The following is a 23,644-nucleotide window of genomic DNA, read 5'->3' on the forward strand; positions in this document are numbered from 1 at the left end:
ATAGCTGAATTATTGTCATCTGCAACTATTTTTCATGACGTTTTTCTTCAGTGCATCAAAAAGAATGCTAATTGTGGATGTATCTAGAAAACTACAACAGCATCAAGTTCATTTTTTATATTTGTGCGATCTAACACTTTCTATTCCCTCACACCACAGAAACATCCACAAGCAAAGTTTCACTGCTCTATATAAACATTGCTCATGCACAATTCTGAGAACACAGTGGACATTTCAAAAATTATAGGGAAACTGAAAAAAGAAGTAAGACATTTTATTTATCCCTTTATTTCAGAGATCTACCTTCATGTTTGCCATTTCAGTTATAAATTATTCACGTATTCTTTTACCAATTGTATCTTTGTTTTAGATATTTTAATGACATGGGAAAAATATAAAAATGAAATATAAAAAAAATGAAAGGATAAGTGTCAAGTCCAAAACCAACAATGTGTTAGTACCTGTAATTTCTACTCTGTCTGTCTCCAACTCCAACCCCATTGGCTCCTACTGATAAGCACATCTTTACAAATCTATAATTTCATTTTGTATGCAACAGTGTGACTCATTGATGTGTTTTAAATCATTTTTGAACAACAATGGAGCTTCATGGAACAGAGGAAGAAGATATACTGTATCATGCTTTAATACAGACACAATACTTGGTAGTAGAATACATTCCCTGTTGGTTTGGCTCTGCACATAAAAACTCCCATGTATCCATTGATTTGCACCTTTCTGAAGTGACTAAGCACTTAATAAACTGTATCTTTAAAGCGTCTTTAAAGATGTGTTGCTTTACAACACCACCATGTCTGACTGCTGAGCTGATTCTCAAGTGGTGTTTAGGTGATGTTTCTCACGTTTAGGTCTAAACAACACACAGCATATTCAACTAAGACTGGGACAAATGACACAAAATTACTCTTTTGTGTTCATTCAGAACATCCAGTCAGTTTATAAACTCGGTGCTCAGCTGAAGGTGAAATCCCTCCAGGTGTTCTTTAAGTTTCTCCCTCACATCTTCTCCCATTTCCACCAGAGTAGTGTTGATAATAGAATGCTGGTCACTGTGGCCATCATCACATGCTTTTTCATCATTGGACAGACCTTCACTGTTCTCTGTCATGTGTTCCAAGTCTCCTTTAAGATCCAGTTCTGACACAAGTATGGTTTGTGCTTCATCAGAGACTTCCTCCATCTTGAGATAACTTTGTAATCCATCTTCAGCAAGGACAGGTACCAGAATGACCTGTCCCTCTGCACTGTCCCGTATCCAAAACAGCTGCTGCTGTAGGTCTAGGTGATGCTCCTGACCCATAGCATCAGTCTCCCCTTCACACACGTCAGAGAGCAGCAGGTTCTTCTGAGAGCCTAAAAACTGCAAACTCTCCTCATGAATATCAGACAGTGACACTCCAGCAGGGAGCACCTGGTGGAGATTTTGAGTTTGGAGCAGTACTTGGGACTTTGGACTTTTCCCAGGTGGTCTTTCCAACCTGACTATTTGTATGTCTTTGGCATTTTTAGCTGTGCCACAAGTACTGGTTTTAACGCTTCTCTGAATCGTCAGAGAATCCTCATGTGCCGTGGGCTGGACATCTTTCCCAGTTGTTGAAACTTTGCGTGCTACCTGACCACCAACCTGCACCTGCCCTCTTCCACAGTAAAAGCAGTATCCCTTCTCCTCCTCAGACCAGCTGTTGGTGTCTGGAAGAAAATGTTCCCCCAACTCAATATGATCCACACATCTGTCCTCAAACAAACCTGTATCCTCAGATTTAGCATCAGTCCCACTCTCCTCTTGGTTAGAACCTCCTTTGCCTTCTCTCTTCTCCCCCCCTGATGTCCAGCTCTCCCTGTTTTTACAACCATCTTTTGACACAAGAAGAGTGTGCTTTAGCCGTTTATCACGTAGCCTCAAGACAGTGCTCCGCAAGCGGTTCTCCCTCCGCCTGGCTGCATGTAATTGTCGTAGGGCCTTCTCCAAGTAGTCAATAGCCTGGTCGTAACGTCTCCTCCACAGCAGCGGGCAGAGCTGAGCATAGCTGTGCTCTTTCGGGAGGTAGAAGCCTGGAGGAGGGGGCAAACGCCTCATGTAACATGATGGGGAGAGCGGACGAGACACTGGTGCTGATGACAGATTACATTCTTGCTGCAAGAGCTGCTTCACCCCTGATGGCTCTTGAGAAGATGCAGGGATGTTTTCATTAGTCTCCTCAGCTGTTGCCACTAACCTCTGAACTGTGGGTTCTTCTGACGTTTTACCCCTATCCGTCTCCTGCTGAGCATTCTCCTGGTTGTCTAAGTGGGGATTCTTTCTACAGTAAAAAAGATAAAATAACAAATGCTGTTTGTTCCATTAGTTTTTCCTTTACATGGCAGGACATACAGGTGGGTGACAAATGATAGGGCAAACCTCTGTGCATTCAATTCTTAGCATTTTATTAGGCAACGCTATACAGTACTGTGTAAAGTTGGGTCGATTACATTTTCGGGCCAGTGTACGAGGCTAAACCAGTTTGATTTTATGCTAATGGTTGAACTGGCATTTGTCACTATGACACCTTCAAGCAAATTAATTAAATATAAATAATACAAAATATTTACATCGGCCCAAGCCTAGTAGTGTGTACTTTATATTGCGGTGTTGTTTCTTCTGCCAAAATGCTAACATTGGCTCTTGTATTGTATAATTAGCCGTCCAGTACGTTTATCTACATGCCTTCTTTCACTTCAAAAATGTTGCACTGATGTGGTTAGAATTGTTAAAAACCATTCAAATGTAAAACGTTCATTGGACAAGGGATAAAAGTTTTTCTTCGAGCAGTTCATTTATGATTACAAAGGTTTTTACAGTATTCAATTACATTTTATTCATAGTTGCACTGCTCATGACCAAATGACAAAATGTGACTCTGTATCAATTCTGTGTACCTGACAGCAATGTCTTCTTGTGTCTGTGGTGTTCCTGGTCTTTTGCATTTGGTTATTGAAGAGGAATCAAATACGGTGGGAAATGCATCTTCCTTTAGTCTTCTGATCCCACTGTGAGGGAAAAGGTCAAACACATTTTAGGCTGCTATCCAAACACCATCAGCAGTACTCATATTCTGCACCAATGGTCAATAACAGAAAACATTGATATCTGTAATCTCTTTATGTGCTGTTTGAGTCTACATACCTGCATCCAGTCAGTTCAAAGCTCTCAGGGGTGAAGTGTTTGGAGCAGAAGTAGACAAAGTCAGTCTGAGGATCCCAGTAGTCTGCACGGTGGGAGTTGGTGATCCAAAGGTTCCTCCGAGTAGCTCCTTTAGGTAATCTAGCCATCACAATGACAAATTATAATTTTGTCTTTTCAATGTTGTCGTCACATTTGGCACTTTAATATACAACCTTTAATATATAAACGTTTAATAGTGTCACATTTAAGAATGTCATTGTACTACCAGTGTATTCTTTTTTTTGTGATTAACAACTTTTAATTTATTTTTTAAACAACATACAAAACATAGAATTCGCAACATGAACATGTTACAGGACCATAGGAAATGAAGTAATTGGCCATTCTCTGGCTTACATTTCCAATAATTTGGTGTGTCTTTTAGACAATCTGGAGGGAGTCCAATAGAAGAGATGCATAATCTTGAACTGAATGAGGCGCACCCTCACATCACGTGACATAGTGTTAATATTCCCACAGATTCTGTCTCACTCCTCATCATCCAGTGTAATATTCAGATCCCTTTCTCATTTCTTCTTGAGGGCTGATCAGGCTCCCCAGGTTCTGCATAAGCACAGAATACCCAGAAGCCTCATTGACCTTTTTCATATCTCACAACACAACAATCTTATTATTCTGGTGCCTTCTGGGCTGAAGTGCTGGATCCAAAAATCCCCACCAACAGATGGTGAAGTTGCAAATATAAAAAAAATTGAGATGTAGGGATTCCAAATTGCTGTACCACACCCTCAAAGGATTTCAATATGCCACAGAGATACAGATCCCCCAGAGTAACAACTCCCTTTTCCAACCAATCCCTCCAAAAAAGGGGAGATCTACCAATACATAACTTTGGATTTCACCAAATACTCAATGAAGTATATAGATACGGATCCAATTCAAACAACCGGGCCATTTTAGTCCACACGACTTTTAAGTGAGAGATTATTGGATGTGTTTTTTCCTCACCATACAGTTTGACAGACAGGCTTTGTAAGGGCGATAATGGGGAAAAAACTGATTGCTCAATACAATACCAGGGTGGGGCTCTCTCAGGCCTCAAGTGGCCAGTGGGCCAGATGCCTTAAGTTAATAGCATAGTAATAATACAACATCTTTGGTAGACCCAACCCTCCTCTATCAATCTGTTTTAGTAATTTATTAAAATGCCTTTGTTATCCTTTTAAACCATTTAAAATATGACAGCAAAACCTCCAGAGGAAGAGAAAACGTGAACTAGGGCTGTTGGAACGAATTCCGAAATTCGAATATAATTCGAATATTAAAAAAATCAATACTATTCGAATGCTAAAATTACTATTCAAATATTGCTTTTTTATGAATTTTTTAAATGTTTTATATGCAATCTTGCCTTTCTCGTCGCCTTGGCCTACACGCATGTGAAAATGAAATGCTTTTGTTTAGTCTGATGAACAATAAAGTTTTTGAATCGTATCACAATCGTACACGTTCCCTTAATACATTCACGCGGTACCATCATCACAATACTACTAAAAATGGCGGCGAGCGACCTGAGGGCACACCTGACAACGTTACACCCTGACAAGCTAGGCGATCTGCCCGAGGAATTGCCGCTAAAAACGAGCAAGAATTACTTTTTTTCTGCCTCTCTCCTCATCACGGGGCTTACCAGCTGTCCGCCAGGCGATAACGGACAAACTGACACGGTTCAAATGTAAAGATATGAGACCGATCAACATCATACAGGGGTCTGGATTTAAATATTTTATTCACGAGCTTGAGCCAAGGTACATTAAAGTTGACAAATTAATGTCATTCATTTTGTCCCACTGTTTTATTGTTAATAAGAAAGCGATCACCCGTTTTCAAAAGTTTGTTTTGTAATGTTAGTAGTCCCTCTAGTGGACAGAATGTGTAACAACAACCACATGCTGATAGTGGCATTGGCGATCCATAAGCCTGTGTAATATCATAAATATTAATAACAGGATGAATTTGAGCATTTAATATTCGAATATTATTCGAATATTAAATAACAAATGTAATTCGAATACTATTATAGAGGAAGATTGACAGCCCTAACGTGAACTATGCACCACATTTACATTTGCTAACTACCAAATCAGTCAATATAATGATTTCAATAATGAGAAGCAACGTGATGTGTATAAGTTGTTGTAAAGCACAGCAGCTAGCTTGTAAGACATAATGGGTAATGCTACTTAGCATTAGCAACATATTTGGTAAAACTGTTACCATATGAGAAAGGCATAACTAGTAACCTCAGTTTGCTATTATTAGAACCATCAAGTCTAGTTAAAGCTTAGTCACTTTGTTTGCAGCAAATTTGTAATTTATTTGTATGTGGTGTCTTTATAAGGATTTGGGAGGGGGAGATGCACCTACAGATGCATCTACAGCCAGTGCTGCAGTGCTTGCTGACCCAGAGCAAGAGGCTTTTTCTCCAATGGCCCTCAAAAATCTGTGCTTCAGCAGTGTGGCTCACAGTGTAACCTCAGACCTTCACTTCATTCAGCAGGTAGATTAACATTGCTAATATCTAAAATTAATTGTACATGCCACCATCTGTTTACATAATATCAGAGGGCAAATAATTTGTAAAATCTTTTTGTATTATGCAGGGAGGTACAACTCTAACACTATCTTTGACCTCCATTTTTAACAGATAATTAAATGAACACATTTAGATTTTGTGACAGAGCTGTTGTTTGGGATTGCAGCAGGTTGGACAGGTGTACCTAAAGAGTGGCGTATGCTGCAGTGGCGTATGCTGCCTATTTTTATTCTAGCTGTCCAGGCCCACCCCAAGATGGTCAGTGTGGGGACTCAGAAAGAAAAGGTTGGAGAAACAAACATCAACTCCACTGGCCAGTCCTGTGCACAGTGAAGATGAATTATCCTCTGGTGATGTGTCATGGATCCCAGAGGAGGAAATGAAAAGGTCTGATGAGGAACTTTCAAAACCACCACTGCAGGAATCTCACCCTGACCTCAATTAAGACTTGTTTTATTTAGGCCCATATACTTTGCTGTTTTTATGGTATAGTTTACTAATTTTCTGACTTCCACATACTTTACATCTCTTAGGTCTGTGCAGCATGTGGGTATCAGCGTTTTTGGCAGAACCAGCCAATGCTGCATCGAAATATGCAGGCCTGCAACCTATTACTGAGTGGGGCCATCCACTTTTCAGGTTGCATGGCTAGCCAAACATCAGGATGTTGAAGCTGTTTTGGGCTTCAGAGCATCAGTGCCAGCACCTTCTTCCGCTATCAGCACTTGTACATCATTCCTACCATTCTGCAAGCGTGGCAGAATGAGCAGGCAGGGATCATTAGGGATCTGAATGAGATGGGGGGGCCGACTAATCCTGTCTGTGGACTGCAGGTAGCACACTTCCAATTTACAGTGTTCTGGGTTTGTGGAAGACTTAGGTGTAGAGGTGTGACGAGATCTCATCCCACAAGACCTTGAGAGATTAAAACGTTAGGATATTTCTCGTCAAGGTTAAAACTTGTGTCACGATATCAGTAGCCTACAGTGCAGAATTACGTCGGTATTACTCAGGACCAATTTACGTTAAAACAATCAGTGCCAAATTTCAGTACCTGGCCTTGAAGGGGACCTACGTCATGGCAAATTGCATTTCCGACACGCCACTTTGTTTACATTAATTTTCCACTAAGAGCACACATTGACAAACACTAGTCAACAGAGAACTCTGTTGACTAGCTAAGCTAAGCTCTGATAACCCACAATGCAGTTAGGAAACAAGAACAAGCTAACTAATGTAACATAATCATTTTGGCTCGGTGGAAGGCGATTTTAAAATCATGTTAAAACTATTTCCCATCCTTCTTCCGATTTCCAGCCGCAGCCCGTCACTCCCTCTGTAGTAACATTACACGTAACGTTAGCTCCGTGATCTTATGACCTCAATGCCTTGTGTTTCTCACTCCTGCTAACTCATTGTTCATCAGACGTGACATGACAATAGCATATAGTTTTCGCCAAGACAGGGAGATTAGCTAACGATAGCCAACATATTTATATAAAAAAAAAAAAAAAAATCACATTTGAATAGTAATTTCAGCATTCGAATAATATTGATTTTTTACTATTCAAATTATATTCGACTTTCGGAATTCGTTCCAACAGCCTTAGTCCTCTCTGCATGTTTCACAGGGAGCAGGGCTCAGCTCCGACACACACACACACACACACACACACACACACACACACACACACACACACACACACACACACACACACACACACACACACACACACACACACACACACACACACACACACACACAAAGGCTCAACGCTAACTTTTTAAGGTGGTTGCCGTCTTGGCAACCAGGCATCAGCTTTTGGTTTGCCGAAATTGACAATACGGTTGCCATGTTTTAAACTGCCCATATTTGGAGCAATTAATTAGGGCCTAAGCGCCGACAGCAGCGAAGGCCCTATTGAAACTGAAGGAATTATTATTAGGGCTCGAGCGCCGACAGCAGCGAAGGCCCTATTGAAACTGAAGGAATTATTATTCCTTCTATTCTGCAAATGAATCGCCTTTTTTAGGGGCTTAACATACTCAAAAACTCACCAAAATTGGCAGTCGCATCAAGTCTGGTGAAAATGTACGTACTTTAAGGGTTAAGGGTATAGGCGCACAAAAATGGCTTGCTAGCGCCTCCTACAAAGTAAAAAAAATTTAGCCCCTGCAGTACATTTAACATAGACTAACAAAACTTGGTACACTTATAAAGCATGCCAAGACGTACAAAAAACATCATTGGAGCCATACCCTAAACCCAACAGGAAGTCCGCCATTTTGAATTGAAAGTTTGAAAATAGTGCGATTTTGGCCATTTACACGTCATACTTTAACAAACTCCTCCTAGAGGTTTCATCCGATCAACTTCAAATTTGATCTGTGCCATCTAAAGACCTTAGAGATGAAAAGTTATTAAAAGAAAAACTTTTCGTTATAGGGCATGGCCGTGGCGGGGCGGCCATTTTGTGCGTTTCGCCATCGAAACAGAAAGTGGGTGTAACTTGAGTGTACATTGTCCAATTGGCTCGAAATGTTTCAGGATTCATAAGAGTCCAACCCTGAGGACATATAAAGGCCGATATTTACTCAAAGTCATAGCGCCCCCTAGTGGCAAAAGGAAGTAGGCCTAAAAGTCAAGGTGCTATATTTTAACGAACTGCTCCTAGAGATTTCATCTGATCCACAAGACCTTACCGATGAAAAGTTATTAAAAGCAAAACCTTACGTCCATTTTGAGCATTCATCGATGAACGAAGAAGTTGTTGTAACTTTAGTGTACATTGTCCAATTTGGCCGAAATTTGTCAAGATTGCCTGAGGACATTTATAGGCCAATATTTACTTTTGGTCATAGCGCTCCCCGCTGGCAATAGGAAATCAGCCTTATATGACAACCATCATCCAATTTACATGAAACTTATGTGTGGTCTACATGTGATACGTGATCCTTATACTTTAACCACACCCACTTACGCAGGCGACGCCCCCTTTCATAACATTTTAACCGTTTAAGGTAGACCCTTGTGTGAGGTATCATTGAACTTAGCAGAGAGTTCCTTCATTGTTGATGGTTTTGCCCAGCCCCTAGGCTTAAACCATGCACCCTTTCGTAACTGGTGACCCGTTTAAGGTAGAGTCTTATGTGAGGTATCAATGAACTCAGCAGAGACTTCCTTTTTTATTGGTAAAGGTTTGACCCGACCCCTATGCTTTGGCCATGTCCCTTTTCACAGCAAATGAACTGTATGACGTAGAGTCTTGTGTGAGGTATCATTGAACTCAACAGGGAGTTCCCTGTTCATTGGTGACGATTTGCAGTGTCTGACTGCCGCGCAAATGCACGGTCGCAAGGAGCGGCGTCCACCAGTAACCCAGACGCGCGCAGAGGCACGAGGGCCCATCCAACGCTGCTTGCAGCTTTAATTCCTTTTTTCTTTCTTCCGGCAAATTAATTGTCATTTTGAGGGGCTTATCATACTCAAACACTCACCAAAATTGGCAGTCGCATCAATTCTGGTGAAAATGTACGTATTTTAAGGGTTTCGGGAATAGGCGCACAAAAATGGCTCGCTAGCGCCCCCTACAAAATATACAAAAATTGAGCCCCTGCAGTTCGTTTAACGTAGACTCATGAATCTTGGTACACATATGAAGCATGTCAAGACGTACAAAAAAGCTCATTGAAGCCATATCCTAAACCCAACAGGAAGTCCACCATTTTGAATTGAAAGTTCAAAATTAGTGCGATTTTGGCCATTTCCACATGTCGTACTTTAACGGACTCCTCCTAGAGATTTCATCCGATCAACTTCAAATTTGGTCTGTGCCATCTTAAGACGTTAAAGATGAAAAGTAATTAAAAGAAAAACTTTTCGTCATAGGGCATGGCCGTGGCAGGGCGGCCATTTTGTGCGTTTCGCCATCGAAACAGAAAGTGGGTGTAACTTGAGTGTACATTGTCCAATTGGCTCGAAACGTTTCAGGATTCATAAGGATACAACCCTGACGACATCTACAGGCTGATATTGGCTCAAAGTCATAGCGCCCCCTAGTGGCAACAGGAAGTAGACCTAGAAGTCAAGGTGCTATACTTTAACGAACTCCTCCTAGAGATTTCATCCGATGGACTTCAAATTTGGCCTGTACCATCTCAACGCCTTAAAGATATAGGGCCCTATCTTGCACCCAGCGCAACTGACTTTGTACACCGATGCATTATCATTCCTATTTTGCACCCGACACACAGCAGACTTTTCCCTCCACAGACTCACGTCTGTAAATTAGGGAATGAACTTGCTCTCCCGGGGGCGGTTCAGCAAAAAGAGGAGCAGCCCTGGTGTCACCTATCTTGTGTCTTCTCGTTACCTAGTTTATTTAGCCCCTGTGTTTCCTTTGTCTGGTGTCAGATTGTTTTGCGCCCTTGTGCTTTTCCCGTCAGTTTGTGTTCGTGCCTTGCCATTTTGTGTGTGTTCGTGTGCCTTCCCCGTGTCAGTTCTCTGGATTTGTTTTGTGCCTGCTGAAGCCTCAGGACTCCGTTGGTTTGATCCTGTGTTTGTTAAAATAAATCTTCACGTTCAACCGTTCTCCTGCCTGCCTGCCTGCCTCTCCCTGCATTTGGGTCCTCTAATTCCCTGCACCCATCACAGAACCATCTGACCAACATGGACCCAGCAGTGGTGAGATTCGAACCTCATTTTCACCCTTTGGACTTTGATGGGGAGAAGTTGCTGGGGATGTTTCGTGGGTTGCATAAGAAGAACACCTCATGGAGGTTCGCTGGCAGGCGACTGCCAGGGAGTTTGGCCTTCCCTACTTCGAGCCTATCAGTCCGCTAGAGCCTGAGCTGCCCAGCGTTCCTGAGCTGTCCAGTGTTCCCAAGCTGCCCAGCGTCCCCGTGCTGCCCAGCGTCCCCAGGCTCACCAGCCTCCCCGAGCTGACCAGTGTCCACGAGTTGACCGGTGTCCCCGAGCTGACCGGTGTCCCCGAGCTGACCAGTGTCCCCTAGCTGGCCAGTGTCCCAGCACTGCCCAGTGTCCCTGAGCCTTCTAGTGTCTCCAAGCTTTCTAGTGTCCCCGAGCTTTCTAGTGTCCCCAAGCCTTCTAGTGTCCCCGAGCCTTCTAGTGTCCCTGAGCTTTCTAGTGTCCCTGAGCTTTCTAGTGTCCCTGAGCTCCCTAGTGTCCCCAAGCTTTCTAGTGTCCCCGAACTTTCTAGTGTCCCCGAGCTTTCTAGTGTCCCCAGGCTCTCTAGTGTCCCCAAGCCTTCTAGTGTCCCCGAGTTTTCTAGCGTCCCCAAGCCTTAGTGTCCCCGAGTTTTCTAGCGTCCCGAGTTTTCTAGCGTCCCTGAGCTTTCTAGTGTCCCTGAGCTTTCTAGTGTCCCTGAGCTCCCTAGTGTACCCGAGCTGAACCATGCATCTGACCCTCCAGAATCCCGGCTGTTTAGCAGCCCTCCTGAGTCCCGGCTGTTTAGCAGCCCTCCACAGTCTCGGCTGTTTAGCAGCCCTCCAGAGTCCCGGCTGTTTAGCAGCCCTCCAGAGTCACGGCTGGCTAGCAGCTCCCCTGAACCCTGGCTGGCTAGCAGCCTCCCAGATTCCCGGCTGGCTAGCAGCCTCTCAGATTCCGGGCTGGCTAGCAGCCTCTCAGATTTCCGGCTGGCTAGCAGCCTCCCAGATCCCCGGCTGGCTAGCAGCCTCCCTGATTCCTGGCTGGCTAGCAGCACCCCTGATTCCCGGCTGGCTAGCAGCCTCACAGAACCCCGGCTGGCTAGCAACCTCTCAGATCCCCAGCTGACTAGCAGCCTCTCCGTACCCCGGCTGGCTAGCAGCTTCCCAGATCCCCGGCTGGTTAGCAGCCTCCCTGAGCCCTGGCTGGCTAGCCGTTCCCATCAATTCTCCCCCCACTAAAAGTGGTACAGCTAGGCCTGTCGCGATAGTCAATAAATCAATTAACCCTACCAGCCCTAAGGACATTTTTACAGTTCATTGTCCGTCTGGTTTTATTTTCTAAAAAAGCTTGTAAAACATCAACCCTGTTGTCTACAGTCAATTTATGAACATCATTTTTTTCAGGAAAAACTGGGCTATTAGAATATTTGTGCTGCAGTGGGGTCACTTGAATGTAAAAAAAGGTTGTATGACCTTAAAGACAAATAAATAAATAAAATGGAACATGAATCTCACAGATATATATATATATATATATATATATAAATATCACAGACAGATCAATAAAAGCAAAGCCAATCTCCTGTCTAAATCAGTTCCCATATGTATTAGGAGTCACACTGTGAAGAAATAAACATAACTTATACAGTTGACTAAATATATACATTTTTTCAAAAAAAGTCCAGACGCTTTTGCCCTCATGACATTCACTTATGCCAATAATCAATATAATAATGTCATATTTATTGAAATCACACACACAGCAATGTTCTAAAACAGTTATCCTATATATTTGGAGTCATGCAGTGCAAAAATAAACATAATGAACATTATAACTCATGTAAAAGGACAAATTATTTACATTTCTTCAAAAAAGGCCCAAATGTGTGCCAAATCTCAAAACAATCTTCTCTGTAGAACGGTAATAGACTGGAGTGATCTATCTTTACACTCTATAGCTTTTGTTCTCGCTTGGATTCGCTGGAGCGATCCATCTTTTCAACTACATAGTCTTTGTATGACGGACCTGCCTTCCCATTGGTTGAAAGACGTCAACACAGTCTCTCGCAAAGCATCATGGGATATTCAAAATGGCAGCTAGCATCGAGCTAGCGCCGAAAATTACGGAAAATTTAAAAATTATTGACATCAAGTGGATACATTTTGGATATAAGCGTTTGGATTTATTGCTGAACAACTCCGAAAAGAGGCACAAGTTCCAGGCTGGATAGAAAACCTTCTGTAAAGGCTACAAAGACACCAAAGACACCCCCATGATGGCTAACTCCTTAGCTTTTAGCAGCAAAAATCGGTAAGTTTCTACATTAAACCGTTATCAAATTATCTAAATATTAATCAGAGGTGCCGTTTTGTGTCGTCTACGACGCGGTCAGGTTCTGAGGGTTAATTGCAAGATAAAAAAAATTAGCTCGATAATTTTTCCGGCCGCGATAATTTCCATTTGCATGCTTGTTTGTTTTCCTTGTCTCTCTCTCTCTCTCTCTCTCTCTCTCTCTCTCTCTCTCTCTCTCTCTACCAAAGAGACTGGAGGACCACTCTCGGTTCCTTAGCGTAACGAGGAGTGAACCCTCTTGTCAGTCGCATGGTCTTTTTGTTGGGAGGCGGGACTCCTGGCAGAAAGACAGAGACAGAGAAACGCTAGTTGAGAGTTGGAGCAGGGTTGCCCGCAGCACTTTGCAGTTAAGGTGTCGTCAAAAAAAATTAAAAAAAGTATATGAGCGATATCCGCCGTATTACTCTGCGTCCTGTTTTCTCCCTTTCGTTCCAAAGCACACAGTTGACAACCTGCAGGTGGAGGCGGTGGAGACAGGCTCGGACATACACTCCGCTGTGGACTTCAGTCAGTCTCGCAAGCGGTTTCAGGAAAGTGGCTGCATGTGTCCGACAATGCACAGAACATCATCACCGGTACAAGCCTAGAGCAGTCCGCAGACACGGAGTGCGGAAAGTGTGTCAGAGTTGCGCCAGTGTTTGTGTGTGTGTTTGTGTCTGTGCCCCCCGCGAAGCTCCGACCTGCAGACAGCAGAAGAAAGTAGCTGTACCTTCGCCAAAATGAAGACTGAAAAACAGAACTATTTTGGTACAAACATTTACTCGCCATGTGGCAGATAGCCACATAGATATAGATATAATTTATTAATTATATATTATTTAAATTTAATATTTAGTGTTTAATAAATAATTGTTAAATGTAGTATATAGTCTGTAGTCTATCGCACAAACACTCGAGGAATGCTGCAAACATTTGACTGGGAGAACATACGTGTCACAAACGGCAATTCCACAACTGTACAGCAGCGTGAAAGACGACATACAAGATCAAATACATATTGTGGATATTTAAAATGTTCCAGTGTCAAATATTCTTTAGAAATAAAAGTGTATTGATCTTTGAAAAGGTGTACCTGCATTATTATGCCATTATCATTATATTAGATGAAAATGGTCTCGGAACGACAATATTATTGTTTATCACAATAATTTCTGGGACAATTTATCGTCCAGCAAAATCTGTTATCGTGACAGGCCTAGGTACAGCTCCCATATACTTTGACACTCTGGGGTATGCCTGATATCATTGGAAAGGAAACACTCAAGTTTTTGTTACACAACAACATCAACAACAACATAAGGCCATAGCCACATGTCTCAGCTTACTACAGAAAAAAATCCAGAAGCCAAAAGACTCATAAATGGATTTTATATGAATTCTTTTCTACAGATATGTCTGTGTGTTTTTGTTATTTCCATTTGAAAAGTGCAACAAAAAAAAAAGTGCAAAATTCAAAACTTCTCAAATACACAAACACACCCACATCAATCACACACATACTTGAAATAACTATATTCATAAATATATAGAAATAAGTCATTATAAATGGTTCAGGGAGTGCTATGCATCATTTATGTCCCTTTTTATGGAGAAAAGCAGAGATAACTCAGCACTGGATGAGAAAAACCAATACATGCTTGGTGTCTATTGAAACGTCTCCTCATTTGCTAAAACGGTAGGAGGACCTCGTAGCATGAAAGCGTTACTGGTCCGAGCAGCTGTCGATCAAACGCACGTGGGAGGCACATCGCGTCAGAGGGATCTGACACGACAGGGCTGGCTCTGCTTGCCGTGTACGGATTGGCTTATATAATGGCTCTTTGGATTCCTTAGACTTCAGAGAATAATGCTGACACCCATATTTAGCGTTAGAAGTCTTGCGTGAGGAGAGAGACATGAATCGAATCCGGAAATGAAAAACAGTTTGCCGTTTTTCCGTTGTGATTCGGCCAGAAATTCAAGATAGAGAACAGCTCATTTTGGATAAAATGGCTTGGGTATTCCATTTCCTTGGATTGTTGGCGAGGTATGAAAAAAAAGTTTTTGGGGAAATTTCACCGCTGTGGATGGAGGGACAAGGAAAAAGGTATGGATGCACTCTCGACTCTAGACACCAGCTGCGCAGTCCACGGCTGTATTTCTTTATTTTCTTTAACTTTATAACAGTTGTATAACTGCTATAAATCATCTTATGCTTTGTGTGTGGGCTTAATTGAATCATGAGAGGCTAAGCTTTCAATTGTTGTGTCGCATGGCCGTATATTTTGAAGATTTAATGCTTTAAAGTTATAAAAACGTTTATGAGTGGAGGTAACAGCAACGCCACAGCAACAAAGTGTGCCGTCCACGGTACAGTGAACCTAGAGAGGTTAATGGCGAGCCGAAAGCGGTCGCGGTGCTGTTGACGTTACACTTCCTCTGAGACAAGCAGGCACAACAGTGGTTTCTCTGCCCAGAGGCCTGTACTACGAAGCGAGATTTGGCGTTAACGAGCTAACTTCAGGCTCAACCCAGGGTTTTCTGTACTACGAAGGTGGATCACTTGTGATCGGGTTCAGTCGCCGTGGTAACTTATGCTGAACGCCTAACCTGGTCGGGAGCAGGTTAAGTTGGAGATCAGAGATCAACCGGTATAAAAGCACCGCCCACTGACCAATCAATACTCGACTGATAACGGCGTCACCGTTCTTAGAAGATCAGCTGGAGCTCGGTTCGCGGAGAGAGAGAGAGAGAGAGGTGCGCTCATAAAAGTTAAAACATTTAGAGACCGACAACCCCGTTAACATTCCCTGATGGGTATCTTTATGAAAGATAGATTTTCAGCGGAGGGAATTACATATAGGCTATTTGTTGGCTTCTTTAGCCGTGTGTTGCCAATGCGCACATCGGTTTAAATTATGTTTTTATGTTGTTTTTTTATTTTCTCTCACGATCGCGTACCACTGCTGGGGTTGCAACTGCAATAAAAGCCTAAAGCAACGACAGTTTATGGAAAGCAAAAGTGTAATTATATATGGTCAGATCTTGTGCCTGACTGATGGGGAAGTGACCAGTTTAGTCTAATGTATTGTAGTGGGTGTACTGTACTGTATATTGGCCAGAATCTGCCTTTGGGGGAGGAGGGGGGCATATCATAGTGGGGGGTCTGGGTGCCCTCCCCCAGGGAAGTTTTAAGCATCAACGACTTAATTTCCTGCATTCCGATACACTTTTATGCACCAATTTATGGTGAAATACCTCCATTGAGCCTATGTGAAGAATAAAGCACAGATGACAATTCAAAATATATCAAACATATAATGGAAAGTATGTTGTTACGTGTCATTGTGTATTTTTAAGTGAGTATATGGAAATCCTGGAGCTTACTATCACGTAGACTACACCACTGGATATTGATAAGCTAAACGTTGTGATTTACGCATAACAGTGTTGGCTTTTTTGCCAGCTTTCCTTCCTGCATTTTGCCTGTAAAACCGTGTCTGTGTTCTTCATATTTATGTAGAATTATAGTTTGCTCTTCTTATGTAAAATATGCGGCTCTGGTAGATGTTTGCGATTGGTCGTGGTGCGCAAACACCGCCTCTTTTATGTGAACGCGCGCGCCGCTGGATTGGGAAGCCCTGGGTTGATTGAACTAGTTGATAACCAGCGTCGTGACACAGGTTAAGCAGGACCGCGGTTGTTAGGGTTAGGTGAAGCCAGATCACTGAAAGAAATCCAGGACATGTTGATCTTGATTCGTAGTACAGGCCTCTGGTGACTGATTGAGTGCTTTACATAAAACATTAAAGAGCGATTAAAAACGGTCATGATGAAAATAAAACAGGCTAAAAAAGAATAATATACAAATACAAGAATAAAAGTGAGTAAGAAATTAATAATTATTCAATGTCATAGGTTGTAGGGACAGGTTTGGGAGGAGAGAGGGGTTTTATTTTTATTTTTGTTTAATTTGTTTAGAGTGTAAAATATTCTAAATAAATAACATAATGTTCTAAGTAAATAGGATAAATAAATATTTTTTTTGTAATTACAGAGGGAAAGTACAGAAAAAAGGTACCGTTGGGTACCGGAACCGAATTTCAGGTACCGGTATCGGTACAGATAAAAATGTGAAAGGTACCCAACCCTAGCGAAAATACATGCATCCAGCGGAATTTCCTGCGGCATGTATTTTTTTTTTTTTACAGCGCACACAGATCAGCAGCCTCCAGCCCCTCCCACCCGTGAGGTTGCTTGCCGCGTTCATGACAGTGTCAACGCTGCACTTCAGGCTCATAGGCTATTGTTAGTTATAGCATGCTGCTGTGGGATGGTGAGAAACGAACTTTCGATTCCTCTGCATGTCTAGTATATGTGAAGAAATTGACAAATAAAGATGACTTGGTGGTCTTGTCGTGGGATTAACTGTAGGCCTACTGATAAAACCGTAGAAACACCGCGGTCACACCGCTGTGAAAGCTCCTCGAACGTCATCTATCAGAGTCTGGTTGTTACCCTTGTCACCTCCAAACCATATCTTTATAACGGAGCTAACCAGAGCTGACTGGAGCTAACCCCTAATCAGAGCTAATTGTTGCTCGAGCCTTCAGTTCTCCGTGCCTGTTTTATTAAATTGGCTGTAAAAGTTTTAAACTACAACTCAGAGTTCTTTGAATGATCTGCGACAGGACATGTATAGTAAAAAAATTGTAGGATTCCCAAAACCCGGATTAAAACACTTCAAAAAACGAACAATGATCTAAAAAACAAAATGAACAAGAATTTACCTATTATTTACTTTAGCCCTAATCTTATATGATTTCAAAAGGAGTTAGGAGACAGTGCTGAAATTTATAATAACGTAACTTTCTGTATGGATCATAGTATAGTGTTACGGTTAGTTTACATTACATTTGGGCTCCAGGTAATCAGGTATTTTATCTGTTGAACCGTTAACGTTTTGCAAAAAAACTGATTTAATTGACAAAACACACCATGGCTACACTTTCATTTAATTTGTTTTAAATTCAATGAGCATTTGTTTTTTATATCTTAGCAGAATACTGAAAGCAGCAGAAAGGCAGAACTGAGTACATTTTAATATCTGTTTAATTATCGCAAGTAAAATCATTATCGCGATATCAACAATGTTATGGCATATCGCATATTTTTCTCATATCGTGCAGCTAATAGCTACCCTGAAAATGTGTCAGATGCCGCATAATGTCGCAATATTTTCATCTGTATCTGTATCATCTTTTAGTCTAATTTGTTTAATATGTAAGTAGTTATTTCTAGTCTAATTTGTTTATTATGTAAATAGTTATTTCTAGTCTAATTTGTTTACCTGCCCTATTCTCCACTGGTTCTCCTCACACCACAACTCAATTTCTCTCCTCTGACTGTTGTTCTGTCTAATTCTGACCTGTCCCTGCTCTCTTGGCTGCATAGCAGGCTCATAATTATATGGCTGTGGTCCGTAATATTAATATGAATAAACATACACATACACTGGTTTCAGATGCACATGTAAAATTTTCTCACAAAAACGGCTCCTGAAGCCTCAGTAGTGTATTTATAAGTATATTTTAAAGAAAATCTAGTTCCTACGTTATTTTTATATATATATATATATATATATATATATATATATATATATATATATATATATATATATATATATATATATATATTGATTCACTGGGGGCTCTAACCTGCAATATGCTCTTAACTGCATTAAGGAATTCTTTACCTTTCTTAGGAACCAAAGTTATCACAGCCTTCCTAAATGTTGGTGGCAGTGTGCCCTTCTCCAGTGCCTCTTATATACCTCTACAGAAGTGGAGCCAGTTCAGTTGCAAAACTCTTAAAAAATTCTGCTGTGAAGCCATCAGACCCTGGGGCTTTTCTTTTAACATTATAGTTAAATCCACATCAAGGAGTTCTCTTTGCTCTTCTGTCAGTTTGGGAAGCCCTAATGGTCTTATGATATAACACATTTCTTCATCAGTAGATGTAAAAAATGACCTATTGAGATCAGTGTAAAATTCTTTAAAACTCTTAATATTTACAGTTGCTGTAAAAACATCTCCAGAATTGGATCTAACTGGAGAAATAGTGAAAGCCAATTCCTTCTGTTTAATGTATTTTCCTGTTTTGTCTCCCAATTCAAATAATTTGTCTTGCCCTGAATACACTGAATGCAACCTTCTGAGATAGAATATTATTGTATTGGTATTTTGACTGAGTCAAGTTTCTCAGGCCATCCTGCAAAATTCTTTGCTTAATCTCAGTTTCAGCATGTTTGATTTTACTGACTAATTCTAACAGTGCTTTAGCACTATTCCTCTTACAAAATGAAGCGTGTTGTATAATGTGTCCCCTGATCACAGCCTTTAAGGCCTCCCATTCCACCCCTGAAGACTATTATTTAATAAAACTGCATAAAGAACTCACTTGTGAAAGGTAATACCAGCATTACGAGTCTCACGGTTGTCCCGAGATTTGCAGCCGCCTGCTGAGCAATGTCTTGGCATCTGAAAGTGATACAGTGAAGAGAAAAAACTATTCAGTTATATATATTTTGACGTGTAAATTCAAGCATGCAAAGAATTCAGTCTGAACAGAAACCTCAAACAGAAAACATCCTGTTCAGACTACAATAAGAGAAACATTATGTGTAATGTCACCTTTTTAATACTATCAATTATATTTTTACAAGACTGTCAAACAGTTTACACCGTTTTTTTTTCATGAAGCCCATGGTTATTATCTTCCTGATAAGCTGATATATGCATAGCTCAACACTCTCATGTCCAGACATCTTACTGCACACATCAATGTGACACACAGTTGTGGCTGATCAATGTCAGTTACTGCTCTGTTGCTGCTGAGACCAAAAACTGTTTCAGTAAAGAATGAGTTGGATGTGAGAGCATGGGCCAAGGTACAGTTGAGTAGTTTTTGGTGTGGTTTGTGTCGTCACAATGTGAAATTGTATAAAATAAATTGTAAATGTACAGTTGAAACTAACTATTTTTAATCTGCTGATTATTTTCTTCATTCTCTATTTAGTCCATAAAATGTAAAAAAACAAAAATTGTGAAAAATTCCCTGAGCCCAAAGTGAAGTCCTAAGGCTTTATATACTAGACGCAGCCCAGCTGGCGCGTGCAAATGTGACATCATGGGATCGCCGTGACTATTTATACCCGCGCTGGTGCTCTCGACACTAGTTGCAGTCTTCTCCTGAACAGAGGTGGCACTAATGAGCAAAGGCTACCGACATTGCTCTGTCTACGGACTAGAAGAAGAAGAAAAGATAAACAACGGCAGAACTGGCAGCAGCATTGCCGTCAATGCTTCGATTTGACCTAGTAAGTTTAAAAGAGAGACTTGCAGTCACTCTGAGAGTCCTGGCATCCGGTTGTCGGCAAACTTGTTCAGGGCATCCCGTTTCCGCTTTGTTGCGCGCCGCTGAAAAAAAAAAAGGATAAAAGGATATTACGTAATTTTGACGTCACGATGACGCACGTCACCTTGGATGCGGCTAGTATACAGTACGTTTTACACGTCTTGTTTTGTCCCACAAGCAGTCAATCAATGGGATCAAAAGGTGCTTCTAAAATGTACTGGGGTGGCACTCAGTGTGTCAGCAAAGTGTAGATGTAGGTTTTAGGTGGAGCCATCAACTGTAATAGCACACAACAGAATAGTGTGCACTGCATAACATACATATAAAATGTTTGCATGCATTTTAATGTCCTGACAATGGAGCCCCGTATATATCTATGGTGGAGCCTGTACCAGAAGTGATTACCCAGAGGAGCTGGCAGTGGCTCTTTTTATTGGTGGTAGGAACTGATACCTTTTATTGATAAAAAATAACATTATTACATTAATTCTATTATATTAACTTTCCCCCTTTCGATCAAATATGTTTGTTTCCTTTGTTTGTTTGTTTGTTTGTTTTGCCAGGGATGCAAAACTCCACCAGTCACAGTGTGGTCCGTAGCCAGAGAGGTGCCCTTGAGTCAACCAAACCCCTAGTCTCGCTGCGACAAGTCTCTAACCCGAGCTAGAAGGGGGCACGGTTTGGTACCGGCCCCTCGTGAAATATGATTGCCCCCCCAATCCAATGGGCTAGAGTGCTGTTAATCTGAAAATTGTGATGTCCATTGGATCAGAGTAATGTCACTTGGCTGCCTGTTCTGCCAATTTTCCCAACCGTTGTCACATTACCAATTAATGTTTCAACGATGACTATCCAAAATTCTGATACCATGGAACCAGCACTGCAATTATTTTTTTTTAAAAGTGGCAGACATAGAAAATGTGTATTATATTCGGATATACAATTTGTTTAAAATTAAAACAAGTGAAACTAACAATGAATGTGATGTTTTATTTAGCAGAATTACATTGTGTTGTTCTATCCTATCAAATAGTTCCTATATTTCTAAGCAGATTACTGACATCCTACAACAGTGCATGTCTCCTATCCTGTGTGCTAGTGTGTGTATTTCAGGCCTAAGTGTTTGTGTAAAAGAAAAACATAAATCTTCCCAAGAGGATTACAGTAATTAAGTTCTAACAGAGGAACTAAATTAGACTGATCAATGCTTGTAGGCCTACAATACATTTTGAAAGACAGTGACTATTGTTTTAATCAAGTATATTATTAATTCAATTATTATAAAAAATCTGCATTCAGATGTAAATATACTACCAAAAAAGCATATTTAATATTTTATCATTACCATTTTTATCTAGAATTTTCCTCTAGGTAGATTCCATCTAACGTCATATCTTCGTATCATCACTTCATGGCAACAGAGACGGTTTAGACTACAAGAGCATATTTGATGGCAATAAAGTTATTGGCTTGGGGGGAAAATCGGCTTGGGGGGAAAAAACGTTGGCACTTGATTGTCCTTAAATCTAGACCGTAGGCATGTTACGTTGCGGCCAAGCAAAACGGCTCTGAAAGAAAACAAACGTCACGTTAGTAATTAGCCTGTAACGTAAGTTTAATGGATGAAACGTTGTAGGCTATTTGTAAAACGCTGCTGTGCTTCCAGATGGATGTGAATCCCAGAGCCTCCGTTCGACTGAATTTAAGCTTTTGATGTATGAAACAGGGAACCATTAGTAAGCTTACTGCCATGCAGCGGCTGTCACATTGTTTTCATACTGCTACATAACTTTGCCACGCTTATTTGGACATGTAACCAGCCAGGTGCTAGTAAAAAGCTAACCTGTTTCAAACGTCATGGACATGAGGCAAGTTCCAGTTTGCGGCTACGACTTGAGTTCAGTAGCTAGCTAGCTAAACGCTGAAATAAATGATGGTTCATAAATACCAAAGATATTACCATAGACAGTATATAAGAATATACTACCCCTGCGCTCCGGATTTCGACCTCACGAAGATGGCTGATCCTTTCCTCTTCCACCTTCTTCCTCCTTTTCCTCCTCCTCCCCTTTTTCTAAATAAAACTTTATTTAAAACATGCAGCACACTTAAAGGAACACAATTAAGTTATAATGGAATGTTATAAATATGGAGCTAGAACAGTGACAGTAACCTGTGGTATTGAAAATAAAAATTGGCATTGAAACAACAAATATTAGCACTGAAAAATGTTGAACTGAAATATAAAACAAAAACATCAAAAAGTTATAATCTTCAGCCTCCAACTGAGAAAGACGACGTAAATGTGACGTGAGCAACCTGTCTGAAAGTCTTCTGGTAGCTGTGCCAAGAGAAATCTCAATCATTCCCAATCTTGCAGAGACGGAGAGTGTAGGTATATGTAAGGAGATAACATGGGTGCAGGCTAATTATTGCTAACTAAAATGCTAGTTAACATTAGCCATAACGTGAGATACAAGGTAATTGAGCCTTTTATACATTGTCGTGTTTCTTTGGAAATAAACAATGGACAAACAAAGTCTTTAAACGCTTCAGATGTAAAGTTATTCACTGTCAAAGTGACGTCAAAATGAATGGCAGTCAATGGAATGCTAACGGCGGGTGACAGTGAATAACTTTACATCTGTAGCGTTTAAAGACTTTTAGTGTGTCTCAAATTGCGCACTTCCGTTAGTGTACTAACGGAAGTGCACTTCGTACACTACGTACTTACTTGCATAGTGCGTAAAATTTGACGGGGGAGTGTTGTCTCAAATCGCGCACTGCCTTATGTACTTACAGGAAATGACATCACAACATCTCAGTCCTCCTTCTTCTTCTGTGAAATTGTGAATTGTACCAGGGCAGAGCATTCCCAACACTGTTGTCACTCGTGAAAAACACATTTCTGCTTTGTTCATCAAAATGAATGTGATTGTTTTTATTGTTGCTTGTTTTTGCCCTCTGTTTTATGCAACCGTAGACTTACCGGTATGATGATATTCATACTTTTGCCCAAAAATAACCCAAAATGGCCATTTTTAGTTATTTTAGCAAAATCTGAGCAATTCAAATGGTGTCCAACTGACATAAAGAACATACATAGAAAATAGTCATATTATATGTTTATATAAGGGTGTTTATTGCAATAGCTATTAATTACAGTGACAATACAAGAGTGAAAGCAGAGGCAACCCAATAGACATTTAAATATATCCCATTGTTCTATTCATTGCTGGCCCTGTACTTTGATGGGGAAAGTGATATGATGGTGGACTTCAGACTCTCCAGGGGGATCCTTAAACGGTACATCCTCGGCACGGCGTGTGACCATGGCTGGGGACCCGTCATCGAGGCCCTTGTCTTCCTCTTTTGGCTAGCCAGCGGTACCTCTTATCGTGGTTTAGCCAGAGCCTTTGCTATGCCCCGGGCCACTGTGCACTGTGCT

The 23,644-nt window shown here is 41.1% G+C and overlaps 1 protein-coding gene across 4 annotated transcripts; it reads right to left on the reverse strand.

Moving 5' to 3' along the window:
- Positions 1–34: 34 nt before the first annotated feature.
- On the reverse strand, positions 35–22,261 carry thap7 (THAP domain containing 7). Of its 4 annotated transcripts, none has more exons than XM_031278837.2 (5): positions 22,184–22,261; positions 19,240–19,319; positions 3,185–3,322; positions 2,938–3,048; positions 35–2,321 (listed from the first exon to the last, which is right to left on the reverse strand). In XM_031278837.2, exons 2-5 carry the CDS (start codon positions 19,317–19,319, stop codon positions 953–955), a joined length of 1,698 nt encoding a protein of 565 aa, XP_031134697.1. In that variant the 5' UTR covers positions 22,184–22,261; the 3' UTR covers positions 35–952. The 4 variants fall into 4 exon arrangements, with proteins under 4 accessions (XP_031134697.1, XP_031134696.1, XP_031134698.1 ...); XM_031278836.2 differs by lacking the exon at positions 22,184–22,261 and adding an exon at positions 22,157–22,178; XM_031278838.2 differs by lacking the exon at positions 22,184–22,261 and adding an exon at positions 22,040–22,157.
- Between the last annotated feature and the right edge of the window lie 1,383 nt (positions 22,262–23,644).

Source organism: Sander lucioperca, chromosome 16, assembly GCF_008315115.2.
Source record: "Sander lucioperca isolate FBNREF2018 chromosome 16, SLUC_FBN_1.2, whole genome shotgun sequence".
In the NCBI taxonomy this organism is placed as follows: Eukaryota; Metazoa; Chordata; class Actinopteri; order Perciformes; family Percidae; genus Sander; species Sander lucioperca.